General features: G+C 38.6%; 1 protein-coding gene across 1 annotated transcript; it reads left to right on the top strand.

Moving 5' to 3' along the window:
- Positions 1 to 2,818: 2,818 nt before the first annotated feature.
- Positions 2,819 to 9,980, top strand: LOC140244073 (ultra-long-chain fatty acid omega-hydroxylase-like). Its single transcript, XM_072323723.1, has 7 exons — positions 2,819 to 3,139; positions 3,892 to 4,032; positions 4,647 to 4,840; positions 5,370 to 5,526; positions 6,408 to 6,500; positions 6,948 to 7,099; positions 9,474 to 9,980. The coding sequence occupies exons 1-7, from the start codon at positions 2,819 to 2,821 to the stop codon at positions 9,910 to 9,912; spliced, it is 1,497 nt and encodes a 498-aa protein (XP_072179824.1). The 3' UTR covers positions 9,913 to 9,980.
- Positions 9,981 to 24,535: the final 14,555 nt, after the last annotated feature.

Raw genomic sequence — 24,535 nt, 5'->3', positions numbered from 1 at the left:
ATCAATCTCGACTCTCGGAGAAAAAGCTTTTATATCTGCAGCCCAATCTCTCTGGAATGCTCTTCCATTGAGAATCCGATCAGTAGAAACCACTGAAACATTTAAAAATCATTTGAAGACATATTACAGTTCGCATCTTGCTTTGGTTGATTATTTGTTGAATTGCTTACCGGGTGTATTATAATATTTCTATCTCTTCCTTTTTCTTCAACTTTCATATGTACAACTATATAATGTATGTTATTCTCTTTATATGTCCCTCTGCGCCTCAGGATAGGCCACTAGATCGATGGCACACTACAAATGCTGTATTCATTATTATTATTATCATTATTATTATCATTATTATTATTATTATTATTATTGTTATTATTATTGTTATTATTATTATTATTATTATTATTATTATTATTATTATTATTATTATTGTTGTTTATATGTCTCTTGTTCATGAAATAAAACAAGTTTATATATGAATAGGATTGAATTATACCTCTGACTATCTGGCTATATTTTGATAGTTTACTTTCATTCTTCAGTTTGCCATACAGACTTTACTTTTTCCACTTCAAATCAACTTGAACGTTATGAATGAAGTGCCTATTTAAAGCCGCTGGTTACCATTGGGAGCACTGATTACAAAAATGATCGAGTTATCACATACTACTTAATATTGGTTATACTGATTAACATATTTACATTAGTTGTTTCTAACCGTAACTCATATTTTAGAACTATTTTTTCCATCTGCAAAAAGTAAATAGTGGCTTTAATGGGATGGTATCGTATTGGTGGAGATGAGGATTGGGCTCTTAACTTTTTTGCGAGATACCAAAAATCAACTTATGAAATAGCACACAGCATACTATTCTAAGATGAATTCAAAGTTTATTTGATGAAAATCAGTTTTGGAAAACAAAGTAAAACAAAGCGATCATAATAAAAGGTGGGTCCCACCTTTTATTACAATCGCTCTTTTTTGGATATCTCAGCCATTTCAAACCAATTTTCATAAAATAAACGATGAATTCCTCTTGGAATTACATGCTATTTCATATTTCATAAGGTGTGTTTCATTATCTCACCAAAAAAAAAAAAAAAAATGTTAGAAAAGAGAAGTGAGGTCTCAACCAAAACTGTACGATCGAAGTTTGACTCACAAGAATTTCAAAGCTTGATTGATTCAAACATTTCAGACATGAGATGGAAATGACATCACGCTTAGATGAAAATTAATGACAATGTTAGACTTTGGATACCAGCCACTGATGTCTTTACTTTGTCCTCACTTTAAATACTCGATCAGTCCAGGACATGAATAGCGTACATCCATCGCTTTGCACACTATAGTCTTCCCAAGTCCAGGATATGAATAGCTTACGTACATCGCTTTTGCACACTATCGTGACTATAGTCTATACCCAGGGAGGTGACCTCCCTGGGTCTACCCCAGTAACTTCGCTCTCTTTCCTTTCCTTGGGTTAGAAGAGGTTACAAGGTTAGTGCGAACCCGCGGAGTGGATGGGACAGAAGAAAACATTGTTGGGGAGTCGTGTTGAATTAACCTGCGCCTTGACCTTGCAAACTTCGCATCTTGTCAGGGATGAATAGTCTCTTCGACAGGGCGTTCAGGACAGAAAACTTTATTATAAAAACGGCTGGCATTTAACAGACTATCAGCTCCTTCCCTTCACTTCTGCCTCCTGACATTTCTTTTTTAATCTGCTGCAAATTCAAAGAAATCCCTGTGCATAAGATGTCACTTTTCTAGTGCCACTTATTACACATGCTATTTGAAACTCGAGTTTAGCATCGCAGTGCAAAAACCGTTCATTTATGTGTCTGAATGCGGCTTATGTCTGTATGTTGTACATTCTTTACGTAGCCTACAAAGTAACTTATGTGTAGCTTAATTTTCTCTATGCTTTCACCTCTGAATCTCGTACGGCATTCTGCCTTGCTGCTATCACGCTTCAGATAAGATGTAATCATGCAAGATACCCCTTTTCTCTCTCTATGCGTTGTCTAGTGAGTGGAGATTGTTGGAACCACGGGAGCACTTCAAATTTTTGAGTAGAACTAAAGACGTTTCAACGATGGCAGTGACAGTTTTTTAACACATCTTGAGGGAAAAAATAATCTGTTTCAAAAGGGACAGAACATTTTTATGTGCATAGTCTTAAGCTACAGTAATTAGCTGTTATCCCTGTTCAGTAGGAAGAGTTTTATGTCTACATTTCTCTTATGTTCTCTCGAGACGTCTGCTTTGGTAATGTGCGTAAAACAAATTAGCTTTCCTATGGCATGCCTACCAATATAAACATAACAATATGCTGATTGGACAGCCGGATATCTTTTCCATTTTGTCATGTTTAATCATTCATTCAATTGGCGTTCACTCCATTTGTCAGACAAAAAAGAAAGTATAATGGAGTGAACTGTGTGTTGTTGGTTTGCGATTGTTTTTTTCTTTTCTCTCAAAGTGCAGAGCATTTTCCCCCAAGGACGAAAGAATAGATATGTTTATGCTCCCACTTGCACAAACATAAAAACGCACTTTGAACTTTGCCAAGGGCTCCATGACATACAAGTCACCTCCATCCAAAGGTGCGGTCTAGAAACGGACAAAACACACTCACAGATATGTAGACATACACACACACACACACACACACACACACACACACACACACACACACATTTATATGTAATACGTGTTATGATAATACACTATACACGTTCACACACAGCAAAACAAGTGCTCGTGAATTTTGGTGGATCCAGGTGCGTTTTTGTAAAGGCTGTGGACGTCATCATAATGTCGTTCATTACGACCATTTTGGGAACTGTTGCTTTATCCTTCTTTGGTTTCAAGATTGTCCAGTTTCTCTTGTCACTGGTCGCTACTCTTCGCCGTCTAGCGTATATCCGACGACATCTTCCCGGGCCCAAGCCACACTGGTTCTATGGAAACATCCGCGACCCGGGGTTCAACGAGCCGGGATTTGTTTGGGAGCAAGAAGCCGTGAAGAAATACCGCAGACTGCTGGCGGTGTGGGTTGGATGGAAGCCGATGGTTATGTTAAACCACCCGGATAGCATCAAGGAACTCTTGAGTAGTACAACCATCGGCAAAATGGTAAGGCGATCTCTGAACATTTATCGAGAACCAAGGTGGCTGAAAATCAGAGAAAATGGCCACCCGAGTTAGCCTCAACTGAGACCGATGTTGACGGTTTTACTGACCATAATTTCTGAACACGTTCACTATGAATCCTCGTTATTTCTCACTCCTGCCGATGAAGAAGAGTCATCCCACGAGACCGACACCCACGAGTCATACGGCCCAAAAGTTCTACATTGAATAAGGGTCCATGAGTCCTCAAACCCACGAGTCATACAGCCCATGAGTTCGACACTAAGCTAATAAGGCCCATGAGTCTGTCACTAGACAAACGAGGCCCACGAGTTGGACACCTGGCAAAAAAGGCCCATGAGTTCAACACTATATAGGTAAAAACGACCCACCAGTTCGACATTACATCAGGGTTCTTAATGTGTCGGTCTCGTGGGCCTTAATTTGTTCAGTGTCGACTCGTGGACTGTATGACTCATGGGCTGTATGACTCTTGGGCTGTATGATTTGTGGGTTGTCGTACTCGTGACGTGTACCCGATGAAAATGACTTTTGTGATACAATCATAGCTTCTGAACTCCAACCACTGACATTGCCAGAGTCTATTGCCAGTTAATGTCGATATGAATAATAAGATAATGATGTAATACCATACATAAATATGTCATCTCTAGTCTCTGAAGTGTGTATTTGTTTGCTTTTAATAAATGCTTATTGAATTGAATGTATTCTGCTTAATCCACACTTGTTTTAAGGGTGACGAATATAAAGCATTCAAAGAATGGACCGAGGGACTGGGCATCTTAGAGGGCGCTGTTTGGAAGAGGCACCGTCGCCTCATGACGCCATCGTTTCACTTTCAGATGCTGAAACGATACGTCGCCACCATAAATGAGGTTTGTTGTCGCGGAGTCCATAGTCGTTCATTAATGCTTGAACACCCGGCCAGTCAGCCCCCCACACACACACATACAAACACGCGCACGCACAAACACACAGCTATTTATCTCCAACAATATACTTCTACTTTAATATTTCATCTGTATACCTGTCATTATACGACAAAATACGCATCTAATGACTATCATACAGGTATTGCGTGTTACATTTTAAGTACCCTAATGATCATTAAGTCAATAAGAGAGTAATTTTCAGTGAAAATAATCGTTGCAAATAGAAGGCGTACAACGTGCTGTCGGGCTGAACGAAATGAATTTCAACATCGAATGTATTTCAGAATATCAATGTCAACCATTATGTTTCTTTTGCACTTTCTGTAATACATGTACAGTGAGGCGAATGTTGGAGAAATATGGCATAATATTAACAACAATATATTGATTACAATGATACTAATAATATTGATTATAATGGTTACAACAATAATGATTGAAAGCGCTATGTAGCGCAAAAATACAATTCCTTTTTCGCTATTAAAAGAAAAGGGAAGACAACAATTGAATATGCAAACTGCAAGAGTAGGCCTTTGATGTACTCTCTGTTCCTGTAGACTGCCGACGTCCTCGTGAACAAGCTGTTGAAAGCTGCTGACTTGGGGGAGTCCGTTGAACTTTCTAAAACAATGGCACTCTTCACTAGTGACGTCATCTTCCGCTGCGCATTCTCGTACATGTCTCATTGCCAGGAAAGAGAATCACGCATGATCAACGTTATCGACCAGTTGACGAGTGTTCTCACATACAGGTATCAAAGAAAAACCATACGGTGTCTTTATCTGTCTAACTGCGTACTTTATTTGTGTACTTTAACTATGTAGGAACAGTAACTTAACGCCAGTTTTTCCCTTCCCCTCTCTCCACCCCCCCCCCCCCCCCACGCTCCCCTTCCCTCCCCACTCCCTCTCTCAATCTCACTGTTCGCATGCACCTTTTTCTCTCCTTTCAACTAGAGACAGCGTCTTCCTTTTGACCTCAATACTGGCGAAGCAATATATTCCAGTGGAAAAAATAAATGCACCATTACACCGCCAATACCGCCAATTATCCTTCTGTTCGTATATCGTCAAGAACATTTCTTACAGTGTCTAAGTGTTTCCATTGTAGAACATTTCTGCAATGACTACGGAAACAATATAAGAATATATAGAAATGCAATTGTAGCTTTTTCGAAATACGATGTTGTTTTTTATCTATGCCATCATCATTCACGCGTAACTGTTCTTTTGCCTAAATTTCAATTAAAAAACATCGAAAATGAACGACGAATCCATCAGAATGTACACACCTCTGATGTTGTACGACTTCGTCTTTCGACTGTCTCCAAAACACAAAGTATGGAAAGATGGTATCCGCTACATGCACGGTATTCAAGAGCAGATTATCAAGGAACGGCGACAAAAGTATGCTATGGAAAAGGAGGTGAGTTGTGACGTCACAATTAAGCAGCGGAACCAGTCTATTGCATTTCCTTGACGAACTTGTGAGGACTTTTCTTGACAGGCCATATCAGATTGTATAGGTCCCTCTGAATGATCTATCTTAATTTTCGTGGTTTATAATGTGGAAATAAAAGAAATGGAACGAAACAAAACTGCTCTCCATCAAAAAGGGAATGCTACTAATTCACTATTGTATGAATCTGCAGTAAAAATATGTGGAAATGATAGTGGAATTAATCGCAAGGTGCATTATTTGTATCATTTTCTTTAAAAATACCTTGTTTTGATCAATTCTTTTGGGATCACAGAGCCATTTATCGACTCAAGCTTTAGTTGAATACACATCAAGTTTAATCCAAAATTGGCCATTCGTGATCGAGGATGACTCGTAAAAAGAGGGAGGGGATCTGATTGTTAAGCCTCCTTAGTAATATATAAATAAAAAGACTAATCATGTACATTTCATAACTGAGTTGTCACGTCAAACTATAAAATTATGCTGTGTTGTTATTGTCCTCAAGTATCATCTACTAGTATTGTTCTGTCGGTTGTTGCGAAAAAAAGAAAAGAAAAGTAGTTTTTCAAATCATATCTTCCTCCAGAATATTAATCGTGCTTGCTGACAACTTGTTGACTTTGTTGACCTTTTTGACAATCACACAATAGACTTGGTCGATGGTGGATATCTCTTTTGAATGCACCTACTTTTGTTATTGTCTGGTTGCTAAGGCTAATTCCAAACTAGAGAAGCACACCGAGAGCGCAGACCTTCGCCAAGAAGCTCTTTTGAACCACTGTGATCTTGTTCTTCCATAGTGATCAGTGATTGTACTTTGTTTTGTTTTCCTCATTCCTTTTGATTACTCTATAAAGCCCCAAGAGAACGTGCTGGATTTCCTCGACACGTTGCTGTTGTCTCGAGATTCAGATGGTGAAGGTCTGACTGACAAGGAGATCAGAGACGAGGTAATCAAAGCTTGGCGCCAGAAGAACATTTAACTCAGTCATTTTCCTGTTTCCAAGTACAAGTATCTCCACTATTAGATTGAAATATTACTCAATAAACTGGTTCAGTTGCCTTTGTGTTACATTCTTGCATGGAAAATGAACGCAGAAAGGAAATAAAATCTATCAAAACAAATCAAACTTATTTGAGGCAGCAATGTGAATCCGTATGTCTTAGAGACAACTGCGCTTTGTTTACTGTGTTTGAGGGAATAGGGTGAAACCACGTGAAAATAGTATGGAAGTTTTTTTTTTTTTTTTTTTTTTTTTTTTTCTCGTAGTGCGTCAAATTTTGGCACCAAGTTCGATATCTATCCTTTTTTCGACCATAATCCACAATAACATCATTTCATCATAAACGTATCAATGACGACAGAATTTAACTTACGAATCTGCAAACCGTAACAGGTCAACGTGTTCATCTTTGCTGGAGCAGACACCTCATCGAGCGCCCTCACATGGTTCTTTCGCGTTATGGCAAAACATCCCAAGGAACAGGCCCGGGTTCAGGAAGAGATAGACCAAATTTTCGCGGGCCGAGATGACGACAACGTGACATTGTAAGTGTGAGACTCTCAGGGCATAGTCTGCGCCGTAGCCATTAATCGAGTTTCTGGTTAAACAAGTGTTTTCAGTGACTTTAGTAGCACTATTTTCTTTAGGGCTGCACCACTCAGAAAACAGTACTACTGAAGACACCTCAAGCACATCCTTGGTAGGCCTAGATTCGCAAACTGTCATACAGGACTTGGAATAGCTAAAAGCGTCACTTTTATACCCCAAACAAACAAACAAATAAGAAACAAACAAGTAAGTGTTGGTTATAATAAAGAACGGTGTTCAAAAGTTATGCATATGTGCCAATAACAAATCATATGTAAATGGGTGGAGTAGGTAAAGTCTTGCGCTACTGCTGAAAGACTTGCAGAAATCTAAGCAGGTAAGCAAATTAAATATGCGAGAGCAAAGCAAGTCTTTTAAAAGCACTAAACACACTTACTGGTTTGTAAATGAAATTTGGAATAAAGGAATGTTGTTTTAAATCTTTTGGCAACCTCTTAAAATATTTGTTAATATCCCTTACAATTTATTTCTAGTTTGTTGATTGGTCAAGAGCATTAAAAATGGCCAAAAAAAAAATCCAGTATAAAATCAATCACCAAACTTAATACTAAGGACAAAATAGCACAGGAAATAATTATATCCAGCTTGCCAGGTTTACATATCGTACAAGTATTTGCTAAATGCACGCACATATTGTCGTGCACAAGACACTCCGTCACAGAATGGTTTTTCACCAAATGCATGGTGCAGGGCCATCTCTCATCTCTCCCCTTCCACTTCCGGGTTTCTTCAGCTGAAAATGTTTTAACTGCAAAAGCATTACCTTACCCCGCTCACACTACAAGATCTCTATCTATTTCTATTTAGTGCCACTTACGTACTTCCGCGTTAAAAAAAAAAAAAAGTGTAGGGGCCCAAAGTGATGACACCTTATGTATTCCTTTGTATGATGCACAAAAAGGCCATGTGGTGTCTATTGACCGATTCTGTGACGCGCTATGTGTATTTTTGGCATGGGCAGCGCCATTACTGCGGTGTATCATCCGACCCCCCTCCTCTCTCCCCACCCCTCTCACACGCGCAGAATGAAAAACTGATGCATGGTTGCTTTAGCCAATGGGCGTCTCGTACTGAGTGCGCGAATGCTTGCTTAGTGCGCGAACCTTTGTTACAAGTGCGCGATATACATGTTGCCCGTGGGGTGGGGGAGAGCAGGGGGGTCGGCTGAGACACCGCAATTTGAGCTCATGGCTGCGCCCAGTGCCATAAAATATCTGCTGCCCTCAACGAACCCGAATCGGTCAATAGCCAGCCGTCGCGGCAGCCTGCAAGCCAGCACCCCTCGCACGCACCCGGCAGACGACAGTTCATTAGTCGCTGTTTATGTGTAAGAAAGACGAAGTGTACACATACGACGAGCTAACACGCAAGAGGCAGCGGACGACAGTTATTTTAGTCGATGGTCTGAGTAACAAACACGAAGATTAATTAATGGCGAGCTGGAGAGTTTTTCTTTGGTATCTGTAAAATAGGTATTCTTCTTTCCCACCACCCTTGCTTTCTTCTCATCTTTTCTTTCATTCAGAAGAAAGTTTGGGCGCAAGCGACAGACTGTACAGGAGCTAGGGGACTTCGCATGGCAAACTCATTGCACTGCGCGTATTTCGATAGGATCCTGTCGTTCTATTGGCCAATTTTCGATTTCATATTTCGATAGCATCCTGTCGTCCTATTGGTCAATTTTCGATAATTTTCGATGATTCTCGATAGAGATGCCGGCACTGATTGGCTTATAGCTGTCGAAATTTATCGAGATTTGTGAGTCTTATGTCTGGTTCTCAGCGCCAACTGAATTCTTTTCCGTGTATTCGAGCTTCCGAATAAGAGTGCACAAGAATGTGGTAGTAAACCTGTACATCAGAAGAAGCTGATTTATGCTGTGTTGCCCTATAATTCCTGTGTCCTCTGAATTAGATGTGGCAAATAAAGAGGTTACACGCCCGTTCATTATCCAAACGAAAAGAAACAGTGCTATTGTTATTATCAGTCTCACGATTCTTTGCAGCAAATGGCAAATAATCATCATAAACGAGATCACATTAAAACCAATAAAGTGTGACTCCAACCCCCTTTACACTCTCACTGGTCGCTTTACGGATCATCCTGGACCATCGAATCGTGCAAATGTGAAAGGGGCCTATAGGAAAAGAGAAGTCCAAACGTTTCATCATTAACATTACGTGAATTTTATTTTCATTTGTTCTTTTTTTTTCTTATCTAATTACTTGATTATGTATTTGTTCTGCAAATTGTTTTAAAACTGAATTAATCGATTTGTTCTTCTTAATTCCTATAAAATCATTTTTCTAGTGATGACCTCAACGAACTTACCTACACGACTCAATGCCTTCGGGAATCGATGAGGGTGTACTTGAACGTCCCGCCATTCCGCGTGCTGAGGGAACCACTTAGAGTGAACGGATTCACCATTCCCGCGGGGACCGAAGTGATGGTGAACGGCTACCAGATCCACCACAATCCAGATGTGTGGGGTGACGACCACATGGACTTCAAACCTGACCGCTTCGAGAGGGCCAACGTCGAGAAGCGAGACCCCTTCGCTTTTGTCCCCTTCTCGGCTGGACAACGGAACTGCATCGGTCAGCAATTCGCCATGGAGGTGCTCCGACTAACTGCGGCACGAGTCTTCCGTCGGTTCAGCGTCAGCCTGGTGAAAGACTCGCTGCCCATCTATAAGATTGTCACCAAGCCAGAGACCGAAATCCTTCTCAAATTTCATCGCCGCTAGAGGCGCTGTTGTAAGATAGTCATCTGAACATGGATGTTTAAAAGTTGTAGAAGATGTAAAGATGCTGGAGTCGAAAAAGGTCCTGTGCTTTCGATCCTGGCAGAATCTTCGTCAGAAGCAAGTTGACCATCAATGATCATCATCTTGCCTCTGACGAAGATTCTACTGGGATCGATCAAGCTAGGAGTTGTAGAGTTTAGATTAGGTGTTAAGATCAGTGCTCCTGATATCCCTGCATGATATATGGAATTGTCTTACACTAAATCATAGTTTGATAAAATGAACATTAAGAGAAGCTTATCCACCCTTTAGTAGTAAGTAGATTCTCATCAGGCACCTCCCCCTTACCCTTCTAAAAATACAAGCAAACAAACAAACAAACAAACGAAAATTCAGATACGGGCACAAGCACCCACTCATATGGCCCTCTAGCCGCAATTAGATTGTGTACTTTTTTTTTTTGGTAATTCTTTGAACTCTTGAATGTTAAGTAACGTATGTTTTAATCTCCTGGAAAAAATATAAATCATTGAATCGAATATATTATATGCATATATACATCTTTCATGTGTATGTCCACGTGGGCATGAGTATATTATTTTTAAAAAAGGCGCATTTTCCCGTTGTGAAATCTTTGTCTCAGTCAAACCGCTCCAATTCTGAAATTATTACTCTGTCCTTTAAAGAGTTTTATCTTTTTTTTTTGTGGGGGGGGGGTAGTATGTTGTAATTAAATGGAATCAATGAAAGAATCAAAAAATCCTTTAACTAAGTTATAAGCGTATGTAACAGTTCTCTAACTGTCATCAACATTTGCAAAGAAGGAGCATTTCTTTCACTGTTTAAATCTCTATATACATTGTGCTCGTACTTTGAAGACGTCCATTTGAACAAAATCAAACAGTTTATGTCAATGGGTATTTTTGTAATGAACGTCATGTTGTCTTATATCAAAGTGCATGAAATGCTCAACTCCAATACGAATGCTCTAGTTTTATTTCATTTCTTTTTTTTTACGCGTGGATCAACTTATGCTCTAAAACTTTTAGTTTTATACGGCTCACAATGTATGGTGTATCTTCAATAAGTGATTTCACAGACGTGTTAGTCTTTCAACGATACAAGCTTACTATGATTTGTTTTTGAAAAGCTTCATCTCACATCCAATATCTATACGTTCCTTTATGTTTTCGATAAAACCCTGTATGTCATCAGCTTATTGTGATCTATATCTATGTGTTAATTCTTGGTATCAGCTTAATCGATATAGTTATGTGTTTTATATGTAATGTGTATTCTAAATGTTCTTACTATTTAGCACTGCTGGTAAACAGTTTCGATGCATGGTTGCTGATTAGTAATTTGCTTGTGCGCGAGTTTGTTTTGTTCTGTTTTGATATGTATACAAATTTATTGTAATGGCAGAGCCTGTAGAGGATCAGTTTTGCTTATTCCGAATAAACCAAACAAAATCAAAATCAAAATCAAAAGCAAAATCTACTTGTGCAATATCTAAACGAGGTTTGCCAGTTTCTTAATCCTTATACATGTACGAAGAAAATAAACAACTGTCAGGGGGAAAATCGGTCAATAGGATGCATTGAAGAATATCTATGCAAAACACAAACACAAATACACATGCACACACACTCACACTCACACAATTTCTGTCTGGGGTACATACAATCTCCCGTCATGTAATCATACAGAATGATTAATCGTAATGGTGGAAATGCTATCGAAGATGTTAGGAGTCCGTTGACTTCGTTCCTCGACGAGCAACCTCCTCGGAACAGTATTTGCACATTTTTTTTTTTTTGTATATTACTGATTATTTGAGATGCTTATATAAGTATGAGTGAGTTTATTAAAAACTATGTACCAAGAACTGAGAAAAAAAAATGCTAGTTCAATTCAATTCATTTTATTGTCATTCTTTTTTTCAACAAAATAGTAGGCCTACATAGAATGACTCAGGAAATATACCATAAGCATACATTCGACTGTGTGAAAGTCGAATGTATTCAGATGTGCGATATCAACAACAATGAAATCAGATGAGAATGAGAATACAGGCGAATACAAAATCAAAATCTTCAAGGAACATGCCACGCGTGTATCAAGAATTATGTGAACAGTTTAGTCAATGTATGTTGAACGTCAGAATATTTACAAATGAAAAGGTGAATGTAATAATTATATTTAAAGGAACAAGTTTGTAGCGCAAGTGAATCTTTGGTAAGACTAATAAAAAAAAATAATAATATAACTCTCAGATAATTATGAAAGCGAAGTGTATGCATGAGCCTTACTGTATTCCTTAACTATTTACATTTTAAACGATGCTATGTTACTTTGATTTTCTATCACTTGGCTTAGTCAAAGAATTTAGAAAAACAAATATATAAATGCCTTAAAAAAATTCATTTCATTGTCGGTGTTACCCACATCACCCGATCATCAACAAATTCAAAGTTATTGATCCGCAGCTTTTGAGCCTCAAGCATAGTATGCGCAGTGCATATTATCTAATTTTATGTTTGCCTGTATCATGCATATTCCGTTCGCAACTTGAATGAGACTATTTGAAGAACTTTCAACCAAAAGGCTGTAAATCCATTGATAAATGATGGATTTAGCGCCATTTGGAAGCAAGGTCTTCATTTCATGATTGCGCATAAAAAAGCAGCAACAACTCATTGCCATCTATAGTTTGGTACTATTTGACAATCCTTTGAACTTTTGGATCGATGAATCTGATCACATCAAGCTCGAAATGAAAGTCATCATTATAATTCATTTTTCTCTTCTTCAGTCATAAGTTACGCTATGCACAGAATATTTTGCCTTCTGCGATATCAGACCTGTGAACAAATAAGTTCGTTCATGAAAATGGTATAAAGCGTAAATGTACATGATTCTTTGATTAAATAAGTTTGTATATCTATGATGCTTCGCAGCGCAAAAATGACCACCACTGAAACAGGATGGTATACGCACTCCTTTTTTTTTTTTTTTTAAATCTATGCTTTCATGTTTGTTGGGTTAATTGACGCTTAAGCTGAGTCGGAGAGTGATGGAGGCATGACTGATTCTTGTTGGAGTCAGAATGCAAGTGTCTTTCTTTATTCACCGTTCTCTAATATAATCCAATGCATTTACACTGTACATCATACTTACAAAACATCTCCCGGTGACTTTCCGCTGTTGTTTACATTTGTATACACAGCGCTTACATTATGAGAAGTGGTGAAGACAAGTGGCAGGGGGAGCGGAAAGGAAGTGGGAATAGAAAGTGGATGTCAGCATGTCAGAAGATTAGTTGATCTTGTCCAGAGACAGAAACCAGAGAACTGATAATAAGGAGCTTGACTGAGGAAGGGTGGCTGTGAGATGGATGAAATGTCTGGGAATGGATGACTATGAAAATTAATGAATGAGACATATCGTTCACAGCTACATCACATAGACACAATACTTCTTGTACAAACACAGTATACGCGCCTTTGATTGGTTAATGATTCGTTAATAATGTGTCTGTCGAACAGACTTCGACGAAAAGTTAAGACCAAATATCCGGGTATGTGTATTGCACTGAAATTCTTTACAACGTGGGAGAGCGAAAGGGGACTGGACACTTTGTTCGAGATACGATCTGTTGTAAATCATAAAACATGGTACATCACCTATACGGGATGTCTTACCTTGTCCTATTATTGTTTAACCCTGTAAGAGCTATCAAAAGGTAACACTGCACTTCCTTACACGCACCCTATAAACTCACTCACCCTTGCCCTATTTTTTTTTTTTTTTTACACGTTGACCAAAATTATGGCCACTAATTCAGAGGTCGTCAGCGAAATCAAGCATCCGCTAAACATGGCGGTATCCATTATTTGTTCGCAATAATTTGACTGAATAATGAACGATTTTCCATTTTTTTTTTTTAGATTTCTACAATACGCACAATATATTGTTCATATAATTTTTTTTTAATTTTTTGTAACGTTTTAGTCACTTTGTGAAAAACGCAGCAATATAATCAATCAATCAATCAATCAATCAATCAATGAAACGATCAATCTATCAATCAATCAATCAATCAATCAATTAATCAATCAATCAATGGATGAAACACCTGATACACGCAACTTTTTTGTCATTTATGCAACTCTTGTAATCTGTATACATTTCTACATGCACTGCTCTTGCGGTAGTGAACGAAATGTGAAAATTCAACAAGAATATGATATCTACACGTAAAGTGAGAATCTTCAATTACAGTATGATAATTATTCATTTCTTCATTATTTCAGACGAGATATTTCCGTGGTGATAAGCTTAATGACAATTTCGTTTAAATTGAAAATCGTTTAATGTGTAAACGATAGTTTATACGTTTCGTTCTGGTCTCTCGTTTGATTAGTCAGTTAAAGGCATAATGTCACATTTGCACATGAAACAAAAACCCATCATTAGTTCTTTAAAATAGCTGTAAAACGTAAGTTTGAGAGAGAAACAACCACTGTAAAAAATTGAATCAGTATAATCGATGTAAGTATTGTTAAATATACAAAATATGAACAATAGTTATAATAACAAATTTTCCAGACTAAACCGTCTACAGTTATGGTTAAATGAGAAAATAACAATATCTCCTTATATTTTAGGCTTTATTGCAAATATATATACATATATATATATATGGTAGGATGTTTTGTGATACAACAGACCTACACATAATTATGCATCAAATGTGATATCTTGAACATCTTTTTAATCACTGTTCCCAAAGCTAAAACAGGCCCTTAAAAGTACAAAGCAGCAAAGTTTATCTACAAGCCTCTGTTTTACACCTGTAGCAATAAATTTCATAAATGATATGATAAAAGAATGAAAAAGTGAGATAAAATTAAAAACAACATCAAATATAAGACAAACAAATTAAGCAGATGAATGGATATAAAACAAGACTCCGCTCCGTCTTCACAAGCATACTAATCTATAAAGACACTTATTAAAACAAAGCGTGTAGTGAAATCAGTTAGGTAAAGATTGTTATAATTGACTGTTCTTGAGGGCAATCTGAATGTATATTGCCCCTGAAAACCGAGTAACCCATAAATCTATAACGGACTTATTAGGGCATTTTTATCTTAATGACAGCCAATGAATAGACTACCATTACAAGCACGACAGTGGGTACATGCATTGGTACATGTATCATGTAATATTGTTTCTTAATTGAGAAGGAAAAGACTTGGTTTTATAAAATCATTTCTGTGCTGAATGAGGTCACTATTTTACTAGAAAGATTTAGATTTCATTTCATAACAAACAAACATGGAAAATGCATTTTTGAAGACATAATGAAAGAGGAGTGATACAAAGTCTAACCTTACAGCATAAATCGATATACTTATGAAATAGATTATTTCATATACTTAAAAAATATACTGCCATTTTCAGGTTATGCACATTAGAATATTTTCACTAAAACAGTGTGCTCAATTGAAAAGCTACAAATTTTAAACTTTTTTTTTTTTGGCAATATACGGGAGATTTCATGTTTCGTTTTGGGGCATTCCTTTCAGCCTTGCACATAATAGTCCGGGAGCCAGCGGGGGTCAGCCTAGCTGAAAAGGTTACCAATTTTTATGTATATAGCAATTTAGTACATACGCCCCTAAGTATGGAAATGCACGTCTGGCTGGTCATCGGTGGTGGGTGTGGCCAGGAGGGCCAAAAAAAGGACCCCTCAAAATTAGGCTAGCCTAGCTGGAAAAGTAACCCCATGAAAACAACTGGAACTTGTTCGTTACACTTACAGGATAAATGAATGACCATTGCCAGACGTTTTAAGTGGTGGGGGGTAGCCGCCAGACGCTCTTAAAGGCCCAACTCCAGCTAGGCTAGCCTAGCTGAAAAAGTAACCTCATGAAAACCACTGGAACTTGTTCGTTACACTTACAGGATAAATGAATGACCATTGCCAGACGTTTTAAGTGGTGGGGGGTAGCCGCCAGACGCCCTTAAAGACCCAAATTTTTCCAGCTAGGCTAGCCTTGCTGAAAATATAACCTAATGAAACCCACTGGAACTTGTTATTTACACTTACAGGATATATGCATGGCCGTTGCCAGACGTTTTAAGAAGTGGGGGGGGGGGGGTAGCCGCCAGATGCCCTCAAAGACCCAATTTTACCAGCTAGACTATAGCCCTGATGGCTGGAAAAGTAACCTCCTGAAACCCACTGCTTGTTCTATGTTTGTATCTCACCTGATAAACACTGTCGACATAGTATTCTGGTGTTCTTTCAATAACTTTCCACACTTTTGAGCTATATGACCACCAAATTCACTCCTCAGATCATCTAATGATTGCTGTCAAGTGTTAATATTGGTGAAGTCCGACTACGTCAACAGTCAAAAAGTCAATGAACTAGGCCTATGCCATTTGAAAATCTCTGTAATCACAAAGTCGATACGTGGACGAGACATCACTTCGCTTTTGCCTTGTTAGATGGTGAATATTTGTAAGCTTCCGTTTCTAATTCATACAGCACCAACATACATGTCTGGGAATAGCGGTAAAGAAGATTAGAGTCTTTGGCAACAAGTGCAAAATTAAATTCTGTGCCTTATTTGCTAAACAAACGTGGTATAGTGACAGGAGGACAACGACCTGTTAGGCAATATGGCGGACCAATAGCTCTATATTATTAGTGTTATAGAATAAATGACAATGATGTAGTTCTGAAGCATACTTTTCATTAGATGCTTTTGCAATGACTCAATGTATACTTTTAATCGAACTAAGTATATATCCATGACTTGCTCATGAATTACGGCAGAACGATTCGGTGAGGAAAGTTTTCTGTCATGTCATTACGGAAGAAGTGAACGTGTCAATATTTTGCTATTTGTTCCATAATTATTTCTGAAGTGAATGTATTTTCCTAAAACATTTTTTCTTTTATATATTACCTACGTTGCATCCAAATGCCTATTCGTTGAAAAAATGCGGGCCATGTATTCAAAGGTCAAAGATCATAGGTTAATGGAAGTAGGGCGTACATTGTACAACATTTCACTAAGTTGTTGGTTTGTTTTTTGTTTGTTTGTTGTTGTTGTTGTTGTTTTTTTTTTTGGGGGGGGGGGCATGATTCAAAGTGTCCTAAAACCTTGTATAATACATGTATTTAGTTTTGTAGTCACGACTCTTGCTATGTATGATGCCAAACTCTTCCCTCTCATACAAATGCAGCCGTTTCAGGGAAATAATTATGATAATGATTGTTAATGCTGAAGTGGTTCATAACATTCCATTGATACTATTTATAGAATTAAAGTGAATTTGACAATGGTATATGATATCCGCAATTTACTCTTTGACAGGTTCTATCATCCGATTAATAATGTATAAATTGAATATACAGTAGTCCCCTATTCAGTAACTACAGGTTAAGTTAGATAAGCTGCATTCATTTTGCACGCGACCATGGCGTTATAGCCAAAGATGATTGAATTCTGTAAAATCTGTGTGCCTGCACAGGATTGGAAAACGAAACAACTTTCTGTGTATAGAACAACGAAACAGAAACTGGTGCATGCATTATTCTCAATCACTTTGTTATGCATAATGATGGTTTGCTCATTGCAGTTCCGGAATCTCAGCTCGAGGGACTCGAATTGATCCCAAATCAGTCGGCATGCGTGTATCACCCAAAACAATATCTGAACACAATTATAACTGCAGTCCTCCATAGTCTCTATTGGTTGCCGATAAGGGCTGGTATCAAGTTTGATTTTCATATTATTTACAGTGCCTTGTATTTAAATGTTTTCATCGAAATGCCCTAATACGGTATGCGTATCTCAGTTAACTCTTTAAACCATAGTTGTAATCTACGTGCCAAGAATCTCATGTTTTCAATAAGCGTGAACTCCAAGACATGTCGTGATAAGGACTTTCAGACAATTGGCATCGTCATTATAAAACGAATTCCCCTTTTACAAGACACGTTTTAGATTTTAGATAGAAATATGGATTCGTTTGAATGCATACAAACAGCTTCTTAAATCCTCTTACATTTTGTTTTTAAGATATGGTGTATACTTTAGAAGTGTAAGAAGCATGCTCTTGTTTTAGAGGCTTTGAGTACTGGTAAGAAGTATAATATGTTATTCTTATAGATTATGTGAATAAGTACGCATTCAAACGTTTTGAATAAAACGTATCCAGACAACTGCATATCATATTTTCACCTCTTCCGTCATGCAGATGTATACTCTTGCCGAGAAGGTTAACTGTTTGATAGATATAGTGCTCACCTTTTTTTAATATTGAAAAGGTAATTGGGTAAATTTTTGGTTTCAGTATATTATTCAAACACAACTAAGTTAACTTTTACATTAACATTTTCACAACTCACAAATTCCACACGCACACACATTTCATGATTCACAAGATCCAAGTTACACTAATCCTATTTACTTTGCAGAGTGCAACAACATATTAAGTTATATTCTGAGCAAATAGGCTTACATCAGTTCGCACTATTCAAGGTTTAGAGTAGTTAAGGAACTAAATCGTACCCGATTATGTGATGCTAAGTTGCACCTTGAGATGATGGGCAATATTGCCCCTATAAAGGAGCAGGCGGTGACACTGACTTGCTCCTTTAAAGGAGCAATTTTGCAGCAGTCATGGAGCAAATAAACACCACATAGGTGCAACATCATACCAATAAGGCACAAGATTGCACCCTCAAGAGAGGGTACATTCTTGCATCCTTCGGGCATAAAGTTGCACCTAAAGGAAAGAGGTTGCGCCTTTTTCAAGGGGGCAAAGTTGCTCCCGAGGGTGTAACTTTCACCCTTTCTTGAGGGTACAAAGTAGCAAAGTTCCAAGATTGCACCCTCAAAACAAGGCACAATCTTGGAACTTTGGGTGTTTCTTTGCACCCTCACGAAAGGATGTAAAGTTGCACCAAGATGTAAAGGCTACACGGGGTGCAAAGGTGCGCCGAAAGGTAAAGGGTGCAAGATCGCACCCTCAAGAAAGGTGCAACTTAGCACCCCTTAGTGTGAGTTGAAAGATGCACCCTCAAGAAGAGGTGCAACCTAGCACCACTTAGTGTGGGTGGAAAGATGTATCCAAGGGAACATTTTCGCACCCTCAATAAAGGGTTCAACTTTGCACCCTCTCTGCAGTATTATTTTATACACACGTGAATTCCTTGTTCCTGTGAGCTACGTTTAATATGAGCGTGACCCAGTATTAGACACGTGTCAAGCCTTTGCAGACACAGAATTTTTTTTCTTCATATTGTTTAAAGGTCATTTAAAACAAATTTAAATATATATTTATTTCTTTTAAGTTAAGAGGAGCAAAAATGTGGAGATCATGACCTGTGATACATGTTACGGAAAGTCTATATTTTTATGTGTACTCGGGTTTTTTTTTTTTTTTTCAACTACAAGGAATTACCTATGGGCTAATTGGATAAAGAAGCTAAGCATTACTTTTTTTCATCAGTTAATGTCAGTGCTGGTGTATTATTTTTGAAAAGTTGGCATCTAAATGTCCTCCAAACCAAGTACTTTTTACACTGTATAAAATTATATTCCTGTGAGTTACGTTTCTTATGAGCATGACAGATCTGTAGACACGTGTCATAGTGGTTACAAACACTAAGTTTCCTTTGCTTTCATCGTTATCAAGAAGCGATTTTGAACAATTTCAGATGTTCTGGTTTTTTTCTATTTCGTTACGAGAAGGCAATAATGATTTCATGTAAAACATGTTAAGGAAAGTTGATAGTTTGGTTATTTTATCATTACTCATCTTCGTCTTCTCAACAAGAAGATGATACACATGAGCTCATTTGCTAAAGAAGTTGAAGGATGTTTAATTGCTGGTAGCCACGTAGGGGCTTTTGTCATAACATTTTGCATCTAAATCCCTCGAAACTAAGTACATGCAGTATTAGTTTATAGATAACATAGTATTTTTGTTGTTGCTGTGAGCTTATTCATATGAATTTTAGACATGTTTCTCATATGTTTCTGTCATATGCTTTACTGAAGAACAGCAAATGTTGAGTTTGTTGCCAAGAGAGGTTGATCATTACTTTACAGTTAAGTTCATTGAAGTGCCGGAGCATAAACTTGTCTTGAAATATTAGCATCCTAAACCCTCCAAACCAAAATACGTGCAATACTAGACACGACAGGAATTCCTTGTTGTTGTGAGTTATGTTTCTTAAAAACACTGATTTTTTTCTGCTTTTGCAATGTACTATGTTCAAAAACACTCTTGAACAATTTTCAGATTTCGTTTCTTTCTTAAGAGAAGAAAACGGTGAGGTCATGTGAAGCATGTTCCTATAAGTTTTATTTCGTTAATAATTTTTCTTTACCCATCTCCGTTAATAATTTTTCTTTACCCATCTCCGTTAATAATTTTTCTTTACCCATCTCCTCAACCGTAAGGTGATACGGTACCTAAATAAGTCATAGGCCAAAGGTGTTGAGCTTTAATTCCCCTTCTTAAAGTAAATTTAAGAGCTGGGGCATTATTTTTAAAAAGTTGGCATTTTAAGCGATGTACACCGAGGACGAGTCTTACTGAATGGATTTCTTGTTGCAGTAGAATTGTATTTTCTATGAGCTTGATGGAGTATTAGACAATTGTATAAAGTGTTTGCAAAAACTGTTAATGTATTCCCTTTTGCTCATGTCCAAAGAGTTCATTTGCCAAGTTTTGATTGTCTTTTGTTTTAATCATCAGGGGTTTGTTTTATCATGGTCATAGAGGAAAGAAACTTAATTATAAAAAAAAGCCTTCATGATATAAGAAGAGATACTGTAGGAGACAATTTCATCAAAAGTTGTGATTTCCAACATTTCCAAAATGCAATTGATGAATATTTCTCCCCAGGGCACAGAAAGAAAGTAGTTCTTGGTCTTGGTTTTTTGTTTTTTTTTTTCACGTCAGTATGTTATAATACCCGCGGGTTTACGCCCATCCCACCAATTTCCATCCGGATACTGTATCCGGCCCTGCTTTTTTGTTTTTTATTTTTGTTTTACACTGCAAAGAAAATGAGACCACTGATGTTTGAGAAAAATCCCGACATGTTTGATTGGGCAATTCTTTTTTGATGTCTATCATTCTTTCCAAATAAGTTTTTTGGTTATCACTGAGGACAAATACAGATACCCTATTTCTTCTACCAAAACCACAGCACTGTATATTCTCATATTTCTACAGTATTTCGTCTCAACACTTGCCCTATTGATATTTCAAAGCATGTTTCCCTGTGCGCTCAAGAAACTCCCCCATTAAAGGAGACCTCCGGGTGATTCTCAGATTTTTACATAATAGTTATACTGAGGACAGAGTTTCAGAATTTGTGATAATTGGGATGAAGAATAAGAATATTTTCAAAAAATAGAACAAACTGCAATGAACAAGGATGATGACATGGGAGAGTCACCATAAGAATGCATGAGTTGGGGCTCAAGGAAGCAGAACAAAAGAATAAGGTATGCATAGACAGGTGAACTCGCAAGCAAGCGGTATAGTTATGGAATTACACTGCTATTATTTCTGAAATATGTGAACCTTATAGCTGGTAAAATTGGGTCTTTGAGAGCGTCTGGGGGCTACGCCCCACCACTGAAAGCGTCTGGCAACGGTCATGCATTTATTCTGTAAGTGTAAGAACAAGTTCCAGTGGGTTTCATGGGGTTACTTTCCTAATTTTCAGCTAGGCTAGCCTAGCTGGTAAGAGTTTGGTCTTTGGGGCGTCTGGCGGCTATTGTCTGGCAACAATCATTCAATTATCCTTTGAGTGTATCACAAGAACAAGTTCCAGTGGGTTTCAGGAGGTTATTTTTCCAGCTATATATAGGTTAGTCTAGCTGGTAAAATTGGGTCTTTGAGGGCGTCTGGCGGCTACCCCCCCCCCCCCCACCACCACCATTTAAAACGTCTGGCAACGGTCATGCATATATCCTGTAAGTGTAAAGAACAAGTTCCAGTGGGTTTCACAAGGTTACTTGTTCAGCTAGGCAAGCCTAGCTGGAAAAAGTTGGGTCTTTAAGGGCGTCTGGCGGCTACCCCCACCACTTAAAACGTATGGCAATGGTCATTCATTTATCCTGTAAGTGTAACGAACAAGTTCCAGTGGGTTTCACAAGGTTACTTTTTCAGCTAGGCTAGCCTAGCTGGAAACATTTGGGTCTTTAAGGGCGTCTGGCGGCTACCCCGACCACTTAAAACATATGGCAATGGTCATTCATTTATCCTGTAAGTGTAACGAACAAGTTCCAGTGGGTTACATTAGGTTACTTTTTCAGCTAGGCTATCCTAGCTGGAAAAAAATTGGGTCTTTAAGGGCGTCTGGCGGCTACCCCCACCACTTAAAACGTCTGGCAATGGTCATTCATTTATCCTGTAAGTGTAACGAACAAGTTCCAGTGGGTTTCATGAGGTTACTTTTTCAGCTAGGCTAGCCTAGCTGGAAAAATTTGGGTCTTTAAGGGCGTCTGGCGGCTACCCCCCACCACTTAAAACGTCTGGCAATGGTCATTCATTTATCCTGTAAGTGTAACGAACAAGTTCCAGTGGGTTTCATGAGGTTACTTTTTCAGCTAGGCTAGCCTAGCTGGAAAAAATTGGGTCTTTAAGGGCGTCTGGCGGCTACCCCCCACCACTTAAAACGTCTGGCAATGGTCATTCATTTATCCTGTAAGTGTAACGAACAAGTTCCAGTGGGTTTCATGAGGTTACTTTTCCAGCTAGGCTAGCCTAGCTGGAGTTGGGCCTTTAAGAGCGTCTGGCGGCTACCCCCCACCACTTAAAACGTCTGGCAATGGTCATTCATTTATCCTGTAAGTGTAACGAACACGTTCCAGTTGTTTTCATGGGGTTACTTTTCCAGCTAGGCTAGCCTAATTTTGGGGGGTCCTTTTTGTGGCCCTCTTGGCCACACCCACCACCTATGACCAGCCAGACGTGCATTTCCATACTCAGGGGCATATGTACTAAATTGCTATACACATAAAAATTGGTAACCTTTTCAGCTAGGCTGACCCCCGCTGGCTCCCGGACTATAAGCTTTCTCTCCTCCCGGTGTCTGCTTCGCTAAGTCCTCAATCTCCCCGTCGCACTTGCTGTCTTGCGTGATCATTGACACCGCGGGATATTCCCTGTTCCCATGTCGGCGAACACGGAGGTAAGTACTGAGCAGGACCTTCCGAAAGTCAGAGAGTCTTGTCCAGTAGATGATGGGGTTGACGATGGCGTTGACGTTAACTAGCCACCATCCGACGAGGTAGAGGTTGTAGAACCATGGGACGGTACGATAGATGCCATAATGTGTGTCATACGTGCTGTTGAAGGCGGGCTTTATCCAGAGACACAACATGCAGAAACACATAATGACCCAGCAGGCAAAGTTTGAGCAGACGATGAGCGCGAAAGTGCACAGTATCTGCTTGTTCTGCCTGACGCGATGAGCGTAGGCGCCTTTGTTGAGTTTGACATCGCGCGTAGACGCCGCTATTGTGACGTAAACGATTCCGTAGACGAGTGCACTGATTCCAATCGCCGTCAATAGCATTATGGGAGAGATGAAGTTGAAGAAAAGGCTGGCGTGAAGATAGTATGTTCCCATGAACATGGATGAAACGGTGAACCAGATGACCACGCATACGACCACGCAACGAGGCGCCGTGACCAGTTTTCGGCTGTTAAATGGGTCGATGCGGATAATGATCAGTCGATGAATGGCCACGGTGAGTGTGCTGAGGATCCCTGTCATCATAGCAGCTCCGAGCACCCTTGTCAAGTAAGGTGTCTGAAAGACAGAGAGACATTATCATCAGCATCGGTATCTTTCGAAGTCATAATTAACGTTGTCAGATCAATTCTATCAGGGAGGTCACCTCCTTGATTCAAATCACTGTTTGGTAATTGAAAGTCGAAGCAGACGTGTTGTCCCATGCATGTTTTACTGTATCTTTTTTTAAGCTCTTGACTTACAGCAGAGTAAAACCGTTAAAAGTCAATGTCGGGTGTCTTTATCCATCATTCAATACACTGTTGAAACGTCTCTAAACCAACGTCACATGTGATCAATGTTATAGGTAGAAGACAACTCGTTCATACTAAAAACAAAAAACAAAAAACCAAAAAAAAAAAAAAAACAATACAAAAGCAAAACAAAAACAAAACCACAAACAAACAAATTAAACAAGGACGAAAACGAAATGTTCAGATGAAATCCACTTTTGCCACTCGGCAACACACACAGAATCTGCTCCTTGAAATGTGACAAGTGTAATGATTTATCATTCATACGCTTCCACTCGAAAGCAATAATGCCTTCTTGAATGGCCATGCCTCTGTGGTAAGGAACATACTCGATGGAGATCCACAAGAAAGCCTGTATAGGTCCACCTGTATTTATTTGATACATACACGATTTCAGGAAACCTGTTGACATAATGTCTTGGTGATGACATTAGGCCCAAGTCATTGTTAAACTGAGGTGGAAATTGTTGCAATCTTGCTATGGTTGTGTTATTGATTAGGTGGGAGATGCAAATGA

The sequence above is a fragment of the Diadema setosum genome, chromosome 20, assembly GCF_964275005.1.
Source record: "Diadema setosum chromosome 20, eeDiaSeto1, whole genome shotgun sequence".
NCBI lineage: Eukaryota > Metazoa > Echinodermata > Echinoidea > Diadematoida > Diadematidae > Diadema > Diadema setosum.
The sequence above is the reverse complement of the archived record's forward strand: the minus strand, read 5'-3'. Positions and strand labels throughout refer to the sequence as shown.